The following is an 11,505-nucleotide window of genomic DNA, read 5'->3' on the forward strand; positions in this document are numbered from 1 at the left end:
GGGATCTCCAATTCCCTTTCCCATATTATTTGGCCTAGGGACCAAAAGCCACTCTCTGACATGGGTCACAATGATAACAGATGGAACTTTTGATACTGAAAACCTTTCTTTCACATATGCCCCAAAACTCTGTTTCTTTGGGGTTTTGTGTAGTCCGTGGTCCTTTACAAAAAAAGTAATGAAATCTGTATTCCCTAATACAATTTTCAACCTCTTGCTATGTGCCTCTCCAGGTGCCTATCAGGGACACCTGGCTCTTTCCTCAGCAGCAGCATCACTGCAAAGCAACACAGACAAACACAGACAAAGCAACAAAGATCTACCTGGATCATCAAATCCCAATTGTCTGTGATCTTAGGACCATTCATATAATCCATTTGTAAAGTTATCAAGCTCTATCTTAAAACTACTTAGGCTTTATTGCCCCTCTACACTTACTGGAAAGCTCCCACTTCCAAGAGATAATAAGCTTCTACCTGCCAGTAGAAATACTTAGTATTAATGCTTCAGTACATAGACTTGCATTTTGCAGTATTACAGTTAACTCTACTTCCATTTCTCATACACGGGTTAACTTTACTGAGCTGTTCCGCCTTTGCTGAACTGCAGCAGGAAGGATGCAAGTTTAAGGAGTTTTTTGGCACGCCACAACTGCATTACCGTTCTGTTGATAAATAGAAAATATTCTACTGTCACAGGAAGATTACAGTGACCTTGTCTGTACATTCAAAAATAAACATATACATATTCCTTTTGTTAAATTAGACTGCTGGAGTATTCTGCTATAAGTGAAGTACAAAGTTAAATTGCAATAATTAGGGTTATGTAAGGAAGCACTGAGGTACTTTTCACAAATATGATTAACCAATATAATTATTAACTAATAAATTAAGATAGGAATCAGTATGGTTAAGATAAAACTTATAAAAAGAACTGATAAAGCAGGTAACATAAAAACATAAATAAGGATAATTTTCCGTAGCTTTCCTCAGCCATGTTTCTGGAAATTATGCCTCTGGCTTAACCATAGACTATGTCAAAATGAAAAAGATATGCAATTTAGGAAAAAAAAAAAAAAAAAAAAAAAAAAGCTATCTCTATTTCTATTTAAGTAGTTCTGTAGTTCTGTAGGTTTCATAATAGTTTTATTGTGTTCACACATGAACCTAGCAAAGGAACCAGTGCTCCCTGGGCACTAGGCTAACGCACCATTGCCATTACTAAATGATGCACCAAAGCTCTGCCCTGACCCAGCTACTCTTGTTTTGTGCCGTTAGGAAATAACAACAGTACACACCCCTACCTTCTGTGACAAAGTCATTGAAGAAAATACTTAATTATATCAATGCCAAGACCTATTTTTAGTAACTCTGCTTTCAATCACTAGTTCTCTTTTCTTTTTAGCCAGTTCCTCACTTTGCCTACAATTCTAATATTAATCTTCAGTTACCTTATTAAAGAGAGATATCCAGTTTGTATTTCATGAACTACTGTTGGTAAATGCAGTTTGCATTTTATCCTCTTTTACAGTAACTGTAGTCTCTTTAATCATTCTTTTCGTCAAAATAGATTTTAAAGTTTGAAGTCTCACTAACAGACTATCCAGATATTCTTTCCTAAATATAGCATCATGTATTGAAAGAATTGAAACTTTGCAACTTGTGGAATCAATGTTAATTGTTTTCTTCAAGCACACAGCCAATTCTGCCTATCCTAGGAGCAGTAATTAAAAAGTGGATGCATTCCTCTGTCTGGCATTTCAAGTAAGATAATGAGAAATTAATAACTTTTATATTTCCCATTGCAGAATTGGATAACTCCACATATTTGCATTTATTCTGGATTATATCACCAATCATTGTTCCACCAATGTTGCAGTTTCCTGTAGGCCCCTATAGAGTAAGAAAAAAAATCTGCAGCCTATGAAGTTGAGTCACAACTATGTTTATAGCTTTTGTGCTATCTGACACACACTTCAAATGATTATGTCTGATAGCAGGAGCTGGGCATATGGCACAAAGTATAGGTCTATGGCATATTATTCCTTAGTTTTACTGTCCACAGCATATAGGAGATTATCCTTCCTTATTATATTGTAGCCACCTTTTGCCCCAAGTTTAAGAGAGAACCACACTGCTCCTTCCTTTTTCAYGCGCTGTTCCTTCCAGAATGGCTTCTTAGATGACATATTAGTGTATCTTGGGTGTTCACTGGAGTTTATTACTTTGATTCTCCCTTTCTAGACGCTTGGTTCTCATCTTCATCAAAGAAGAAGATGTTGTAAAACACGAAACAACCGTTTTGTTCTATTCTCTTTAGGAGGAGGACTTTAAGCTTTGGCTTTAAGAAATACGTTGACTGGGGAGAGTGAAGAAAAGCAAGTAAAATGAGAAGAAGTTTAGAAAATGTGGCTTATGAAAAACGGAATGAGTAAATTAGATGTGTTTGCTCCAGAAGACAGAAAACTGAAGAGAATTCTTGGAGGAAGGCTGGTGGTAACCTTCTTAAAAGTAAATGTAGAAAGTAAAGTAAATCTAAAAAAGATGTAAAGGACTATCTAGGTAAGCTTGAGCTTATCTTAATGCAAGAGGCCTGGAGAGATCCTTTCAAGATCTTTCAGTCTTTCATTTCTACGCTTTTGTCCCAAGATGGAAAGTCATTACCAATGCCACAGACAAAACATTTTAGGAGTTCTGACCATCAGTACTTTGAGCATTGAGATTTTTTTTTAATCATATATCTGTATATAAGCTGTTTTATTTTCCTTTTCTCAAGTAGTTCTATACAGGATTCAGACATAAAGGTGGCCTATAGCCAATGAGGTGGCAAGCCTCCGCGCAGATCTACCTAGTCATTCACAAATTATAGGTGAGCACGGACAGAACAGTGACTTTGCAAGTGTGCATCTTCTAGGAAGTTTTTACTTGTTGTATTTCTCAGGTTATTCTTCTGGAGATGAACACAGATTGTTACGTGTATTTCCCTTTTTCTTTGGGCGTTATAGTATCAGATAAGGAAATATCACCTTCCTTTCATAAGAAAAGGAGTAGGCACAGTGAAGATCAGCCAACTACTTTCACCTCTGTCCTTACACAAGGTCTCATCAGTAGGTGAATGGCTTGAGAAACATCAGATCTCATGTTTGGAGACTGGAAACTGAAAAAAGTATGGTGGGAAGCAGAGAAGGGAGTAACTGTAACTGCTGTGTCAGTTGTCTTTCTACATTGTTTATCATTTCTTACATAGAGTGCTATACTTTTCCTTGTCTTATGCAATGTACTAGTATTAATGTGAAAGACAGCCCTGCTCTGAAGAGGTGAGCAGAGAAGGGCAGCTTTGTTTTGCAGAGGACTGTGCTATTTCAGAATATGATTTATTTCTGTCTAGAGCAATCCCCTACTTAGAAAAAAAGGAGTGGAACTGTGGCTCCAAGGAACTGCCTGAGGTGGAGTGCCATGAGCAACAGGGCTCCCCACACAACAGGCTGCCCCACAGCTGTGGACACTGAAAGCTCCAGCTATCAAGGAAAAATGAGCTTGGAAGCCCTGAGAGCCAAGGCTCCCGGCACTTCCCAGATCTCTGCCAAGGAACCAGGTCAACAGGCTGTCAGGAAGCTGGGTAAGGTTCTCATTGAAATGTTAGATTCTGATGAATCAGCAAATACTCAATTAAAAACATGTCAGAATTTTCCAACCAGCTCTACTCACAATCTAAACAAGTAAAGGGTGTGGGGAGGAAATACTGTCCTTATTTTACACCATAGGGACTGAGGTACAGAGATATGGAGTAACTTATGCCAGGTGCTGCAGAAAGCCTACACTCAGGAGGCAAACTGAGATTCCATACAGTCCCTTAATCACAAGAGTATCCTTCCTCAGAGCTTAATTAATTTGCCATTACAATGACCTTGTGAGATAAGTATTGCTTTCATTTTTTTAAGTAGGAAACTGAAATAACTTTTACAACAGCAAATGGGAAGCCTGAATCTGAGCCAGGACTTGAACCCAGTATTCTTAAAGCTGCTCAGCTTTAGTAGCAAGCCTAACTTTTTCTTCCTATTTGGAAGGACCTATGGACAAGGAACACAGACAAGATACAGTCAGTCTTGGCGAATAACCTTAACTACATAAGTCTACTAATAGAGGCAATAGTATAGGTTCCTGCAGCAAAATACCTCTATGTTACGGTCTTCTCATACTGAAGGCATATTGTCAATACAGAAAGTTTTACTGTGGCTAAGGCCCTCATACATGGCATTGGAAGAGCACAGAACTAAAAAAAAAGAGCTGGCAATATGATGTGTAAAGCTGTTTTCAGATAAAAGGAGGTAACCAATGCTTCACTAAAAACTCATGTACAGTTAAACTGGTCTTCCTGGCTCTGCTAAACATCAGCAGCTGCATATACGTAGGCATACCGCATAACCTGTTTTCCCAACTTTCTTTTGGCACGAGGTTTCTCAGGCTTCTGTATGCAAATACTAGCTTAGTCCTTCAGCTGGATTTCCATTTTGAACACAGTGTAGGCATGAACTGTAGTTCACTTGACATTAAAGTCAGCTCATAATTTTTATTAATAAACTCTGATTTCAAATGTTTTTGTTTGTTTTCTTATCTTTGCACATTTTAAAAGTTTGGGTTGAAATTTCCTAAACTGAGTTCTTTTAGGGAATGTAGCTATGGAAAATATGTTATTCTGCTTGTGTTAATATCCCAGTAACCTTTTTCTTTTCTATGAATTTTGGCCTGTGAGGAAGAATTCGAAATGTGATATGGTAGTGGCATCGAAGTAACATAAAGTAAGTGATAAGACATTTGTGCTATGGAGATCTGCTGCTGCTACAGTGAAAATCTGCTCAAATTCAGTAAAGTCACAAACCTTTTCAATCTGTTTTCAAGTGCATAATATAGACCTTGGAGTTTACCAACAAAAATGCTACAAATTCTCATCTCTTTGAGCATGCTCAAATCCCCTGCTTCAGGCTGTGTAGATATTAGCCTTCCTAAGGAAGCGAGTGTGCTTCTCCCCTTAGAGAAGCAAGGTCCAGAGGTCAAGGCCTATCTGGAGGTAGGCAGCAGGCTGTGAGAAGGCAATTCTTTCTTTTTCCCATTTTCTCATGCTCTCTCTGCTGACACCTGAGTGCTGAAGAGGAAGAAGCCATGCAAGTTGCAAGCAAAAGTAGTGAGAGTTTGAGCAAAGGAGGGGGAGAAAGAGTAGAACTCTTGGTCGACGGTGAAACTGTGACTGAGAATTGTGGAGGAAAGACTGGACTGGGACCAAGTAGGCAGGAAGTAAAAATTAGAATTGCTTGAGCAAGGAGATTTTGACATACAGAAGATGGGATAACAGGATTAGGAGCTCTCAAGGGAAATGAGGAACAAACTAGGATTCACTAAAAAAAAACTGACATTGTGTGAGAAATATGAATGGGATGCACAGGAGTCATGGGAGTAGAAGTACTTAGGTTTGCCTGGGAAGGAGACAGTGAAAAAAGCTATGTTTGTAGATCCAGAGTACAGAGTAGAACTGAGAACAAAGGACGGATTTTGGAAGGGAGACTAAGAGTTTAATGGGTGAAGGCTAGAAAAAGGGTAAGGAGCCTAACAGGAAGAAGGAAAAAACTTGGAGACAGATGAAAGATGATAAGGTAGAAGAGATTCAGCTTGATGCAAAAGCGTCTGTGTTCCTTAAAACACACTTTCCTCCAGGGTCTATAAAGAGTCTTGAGAATCACCATTTCTCTAGGGTCATCAAGTATGTTTTAGAGCCACTAGCAAAGTGTGTTTTCTCCTCCTTTACTGGTTTGGTTTACTCAATGTGACATGCTACACTAGATCTGTAGCAGAGTTTCTGAAAGTTGTTTTTACAGATAAATTCTATGTCCATCAATATAATGTCTCACGTAAAATTCTGGAATTTATTTTTGGAGAAAGAAGAATGACTTGCAAAACGATACTTTCAAAGTTAGTGAACACCATAGCTAATGTTTCCTATGTCTGTGAGAGAAAAGATATAGAACAGCTTTCATGTAAGGCACAACAGAATAAAAATCAGTCAGGAAAAGGGACAGCCTACAGGGGATAAAATAGAGGTAGAAATCATGAATGGCACAAAAAAGAGAGTGGAAAAGGATTTTCTGTGTCTTTCAATGGAAAACCTAAGGTGCATAAAATGAACCTAATATGAGCCAGGTTCAAAACGAAACAAGATGATTCCACTGCTTGCCAAAGGATGGTGTTGATGCTGAAATCCTGTATGGGTAAAGGAAAGCATGGATATGTACATGTAAGATAAATCTGTTGATGATTACTGCTATGTAGAAGTGTATCAGGCTCTGGTCCCTGCACCACAAAGAGGAGAGACGTGCAGAAGTCTCAGAAAGCATGAGAGAAGTTTGTCCTGTCCATACTCCTCGGTATCTGCTGCTCTTATTCTCATTTGTGCGGAGGAAAAATAGAGCCAGATCCTCAAGAAGACGTTCTGTAGGAGGCAGAGAAGGATTGAAACCTGTTAATGTACATCTGAACCAGGGTTTCCCTTTCACTGCAAGGGCATAAGTCCGAGGATTTTGTAATCACAGAACACAACCACTGCCACCCAGAGACATAAGATGGAAACTCCTCTTATGGGCCATGGAGTTAGCTCAGAGCCCAAGCAGGTCCACTGTGGTTCCTCACCATTTTCTGATAGTAAGAGACTGGATCTCTGGGCAGGACAGGAGCTGAAGAATGGAATAAGCAGAGCACAGGCACGTAGAAGCATTTCTGAGATGGACTAGCTAGATGTTGTGCAGCATACATGCTGTGTGAGAGGCAGTCAAGAAGTTCCACAGGATAGAGACAGTTCTGCAAGGCTGGAGTCAGGGGCCACCCTCCCACAAGTCTCACGTAGATAGAAGAGGATTGCAGGATTCAAGGAAGCCTTCATCTCCTACAGCAAATGCTGACAGATAGAGAAGGCTATGGCCACCATTAGAGACAAGGGACAGGGCTAGAGAACCCATAACCTAACCTAGTGCAGCCATCCTTAAGAACTGTTTTCATGTTATACTAAGCTATCACCAAGTAAATGCAGCTTTAACATTAGAGATGTCCATTATTACATTGCAGGTCACTCTCTGTGGCGATGGGAAGGTTTGATACCCTCAAGAAACTGAATCCAAGCCTAATCCGGTTCTTTATCCATGCAGGTGGGAGTAGGAGGTGGCACTGGCTTCTTCTCTGGCCTTTTTAAAAGAAGTGTGAGTTCTATGAAACTCTTTCAGAGAACTGTGGGTGGTGGATACCAAGTCAACAGAAGCATTTTTGAAATCCTGAATGATGTCCCGAGAGGCTTAGGATGCAATCCTGTCCTCAGCACTGACTCTATGCAAATACACACTGAGACTGCTAATTTTGAGCAACTTGTTGCTCTGGCAGTTGATTCATTTTACATACTATTCTGTGCTGCTTAGCTCTCTACATGACATGCACTATACAGACAGCCTAGGTCTGAGTCCATCTTTAAAGGTTTAAATTTTAACCTCAAGGCAGTTTGATTTGTATCTAACATTATCTGACTTTGCTTACTSTAATTGATAATTACAGTGAGTGGGTGATAGACTTATGAAACAACATAATGTGACTAGTGTTATGAAAAAATCCTTTGATGTTCTCAGTGGGTGCTTAGAGGCACAGTTTATGATTCCTTCTACAGGAGACAGTCATGGGCATTTTTCACTATAAGATGAAAGTTTGATATATTTGCAGTGTGTAGGGAGTGTCCAGTTTATAGGTGGTAACCATTGCCAAGGGAACTGAACACACAAATACTTACGTTCACACCAGACAGACTAAATTCTTTAGGCATGTCAGAGTGACCCTACACCTCAAAATTACAGGCTTGTTTATTTCTTAAACCTGTCAAGGCTGTTATGCCAAAGAAAATAATGAAATGCCTTAAAGGTTTGGAGCCTTAATTTCATAATAGAGTGATTTTTTTTCTCCCAGCTGACAGCAAAATGACTATTAATTAAGTCAGCTGATAGACTGACATGTCAGTTAAAGAAGGCATTATTAGGACCTACGCTTTCATAGGATTAAAGACTACAAACTCTGGAAATGATCTACAAACTCTGGAGATGATCAGAACATTTTTTTCTCATTTTGCCTCCGTAGTCTAGAATGTGAAAGACCAGTATTCAAATTCCTGTGGTTTAAATCAGAATGATCTAGGATAAAAAGTACCTGTGAATCCCAAGAAGGAGGACTTGTGTGGCAGTGTCCTGAATCTAATCATTGTGGCAGATGTACTCATTTCTTGAATTGAAAAGTTAGTTTCATTCACTTGCAGACATTTCAACACCGTATTACTTTTTGGTTAAAATATCTGAAAATTAATGAGAGTTGTAGAAATGCAGAATCAAAACATATAGCAGGAACTCAAAATTTAACATAAAACTTAATGATATCCATCCTCTAAGTAAAAACAATGCATAGCTTCTGAAGCCTTACAAACACAAGGTGATATACTAGCCTAATTTTTATCTCATAAATTTTATAAATAAAACTTCTGGTAGGAACAATCTTATTTCAGTATAAAAGCTTTCATACAGGGAATTATACAACCACACCATAGCAATACAATCATATTGATATAATTACACTAGAAAATTAAACAAGCCCTAAACCTCAGTACAGGAGACTTTGTACTTTTTGTGCAACTAAAAACTGAAATGGTACTCCAGTATGTTTGATAATATATGTTATCAATAATAAAGACAGGAAAGTGTATTAAAACAGCCTGGTAAAAATATCAAATGATGAAAAGATGAAGTGGAAATGAATTGGGAGGGGGCACACGTATGGTATGGGAGTGTGATAGAGAGATTAGGATGGGAAAAAACACCAAATAGAAGAAAAAATATGTGGATCTTAGTATAACAAAAAAAGAGAAAAGAGGGGGCATATTAGAAACATGCAAAATGTAAAATACAGCAAAGAAAAATCAGGCTGTTTACTTATTTACCTGCTGGTAGTATAGGAGAAAAAAAAAAGGCATTCAAAGGAATTGAATATACATTCTGAAAGTGTAAAGAGAAATCTTTTTGTATATATGCCTAAAGAACTCAAGTATCTCAGTGCTCAATTTTAACTTTGGTGCAAAGGACTGAGCCAGATTTGAGATAGGCAGACCGATTTACATAGAATAGCCATGTATATAAACATATAAACAAAAGGGCCCCACAAATCCTAAACTGAAAGAATATTATTAAGGTTGCAAAGCCAACCACTTAAATTTATCAAGAAATGCCAGATTGTGTTAACTACAAGATTATGTGTAACTTTCCACAAGACTTCTATTGCATTTGCTGCACAGAATGTACATTAGTTTCTTGATGAGCTTGATAAATTATTTTTCTCTTCGTTCACGATGTGTCTTCAATTCTTATTTACTACATGATAGCCAAATAAATCCCTCAGAAGCAGAATTGTTCATTTCTGCAGATTTTGTATTCATCATAAAATCACAGATATTCAGAATATTAGTGAATTTATGTTCACAATAGTCTGGTAAGGAGAGAATATGATTTTACATATAAGGATCCAGAGGCCTCAAGTTAATTCCTGGATTAACTTGTTTATTCCTTCCACACTCTTTTCTCTGCAATTCATCTCTTCGGGCTATTCACTAGGCCTTTAATCCCGTCTTGTAAAATCTAGCTTTTGCCCAGCCAGCTGTTTTCCCATATTTTTCCATGTTTTCCCAATCCTCAGCCAACTGGCTCCCAATCCCAACTCTTTTTTTAAAAATTATTATTATTTTTTATTTTACAGCTAGTTTAAATTTTTCAGTTCTAATCCCGGTTTCTTTAGCCAAACACATCTATTTGCCCCAAATCCTAGTGTCTAGCTGCGGTCTCCTTTGGGAAGCAGAGGGTTCGGATCCTCTCCTCAATCTGTCCTAATGTTCCTGTCACAGTAGAAAGTCACTACTTCTGGCCCGCTACCATGGTGATGGGCACGGTGCCCACCACCCATCTACCTGTTGGCCTGGGGCACCCGCACACCTGTTTCTATTCTTCTGGCCCCAGCTTTATCTTCTCTGTACTGTGTTGAATTACTTTCTCCTCCCTGTACGGTGTTGAAGAATTACTTTCTTTTCCACGTGGCCGTGTGTGCCATAGCATTGGTAGGGCTGGAAGGGACCTCTGGAGGTCATCTAGTCCAACCCTCAAGCGAGTGGCCATACAGGGATCGAACCTGCAACCTTGGCATTATTAGCACCAAACTCTAATCAGCTGAGCCAAACCTGAACTCCAATGGGCATCACAAAACAGAAGGTTTCCGCTCACTGCTCAGTCTTCTGCTCAGCCAATCTAGGATTGTGCAGCATGGAGCAGAAAATGTCCCTGCTGAATGGGGAAAGTGACTGCACTCCAGCAGTCCTGAGCTCAGGGTACTGTGTTCAGTCACTCAGTGAGGAGAGAGATGCACAAACTGATCTGGGCTGGGAGTCCTTTCCCCTCCTTTTAAGGGAAGGGGACGAAGTACAGAGTAGTCTTGTTAGGGATGCAAAAGCTGTGATGTGTGTCAAACACCAGTTCTTACCGCAGAGCATGGGACCCATGAGGAGGGTCGAAGACAAGGTTGCCACAATGTCTTTCCCCTAGCCTCGTTTTGCTGAAGTATTCAGGATAAAAGTTTCAACACGCTTCAGAAAACAGTGCAGCACAGGTAAACACCAGCAGTGGGAAACGCCTGTCCCAGCTGAAGTCTCGCAAACAGACATCATAGCAGACAGCATCGAGCACCCACTTCTTTTGTAAGTGGATCTGCACAACCCCATCTAGGTGACGGGGTTCAGCAAGAAACTTCCCTCTTTGGGCAGGCTACTGCACAGTGGTTTTCCGCAGGACTTCCTGCACTCTTCTGTAAGAGCAGCTGGTGCATCTGGCTACCGCCGTGACTGCCTCGGGCCCCGAGGCGAGCCCCCGCCGGGCAGGCAGCTGCAAGCCAGCGAAGGGCGGGCGCGGGGCGCGGGGGCATCCTACACCCGCACGTACACTCACTTCTGCTTGCGCCGTGACACGGCGGGCTAACGCCACGGCGGGCTAACGCCGCGGCCCGCTCCCACCCGGCGCGGCCCGGCCCGGCCCGCCCCGGAAGCCCCCGCGCCGCCCGGGTGCCGCTGAGCGCGGCCGCTGCCCATGCGCGGGTCCCGGTGAGGCCGGGCGCCGGCGGGACCATGCTGCTGTCGCTGGTGCTGCACACCTACTCCATGCGCTACTTCCTGCCCGCCGCCGTCATGATGGGCACGGCGCCCACCTACGTGCTGGCCTGGGGCGCCTGGCGCCTGCTCTCCGCCCTGCTGCCCGCCCGCTTCTACCGCGAGGTGGACGACCGCCTCTACACCCTCTACCAGAGCATGGTGCTCTTCTTCTTCGAGAACTACGCGGGCGTGCAGGTGAGCCGCGGGGGGGCCGGCCGGCGGGGCTGTCAGCGGCGGGCCCGCCTCGCCTCGCCT

At 41.2% G+C, this 11,505-nt stretch overlaps 1 protein-coding gene across 1 annotated transcript in view; it reads left to right on the forward strand.

The window, feature by feature from the left end:
- Nucleotides 1–11,158: 11,158 nt before the first annotated feature.
- AGPAT5 (1-acylglycerol-3-phosphate O-acyltransferase 5) overlaps nt 11,159–11,505 on the forward strand; it is a 61,758-nt gene continuing 61,411 nt past the window's right edge. Inside the window, exon 1 of the mRNA XM_085312473.1 lies at nt 11,159–11,445. Coding sequence (XP_085168599.1) covers nt 11,227–11,445 — 219 coding nt within the window. The 5' untranslated portion in view covers nt 11,159–11,226. The remainder of the gene's footprint in view (nt 11,446–11,505) is intronic.

The sequence above is a fragment of the Rhea americana genome, unplaced genomic scaffold (genome assembly GCF_003343005.1).
Source record: "Rhea americana isolate MKP2758 unplaced genomic scaffold, rheAme1 scaffold_366, whole genome shotgun sequence".
In the NCBI taxonomy this organism is placed as follows: domain Eukaryota; kingdom Metazoa; phylum Chordata; class Aves; order Rheiformes; family Rheidae; genus Rhea; species Rhea americana.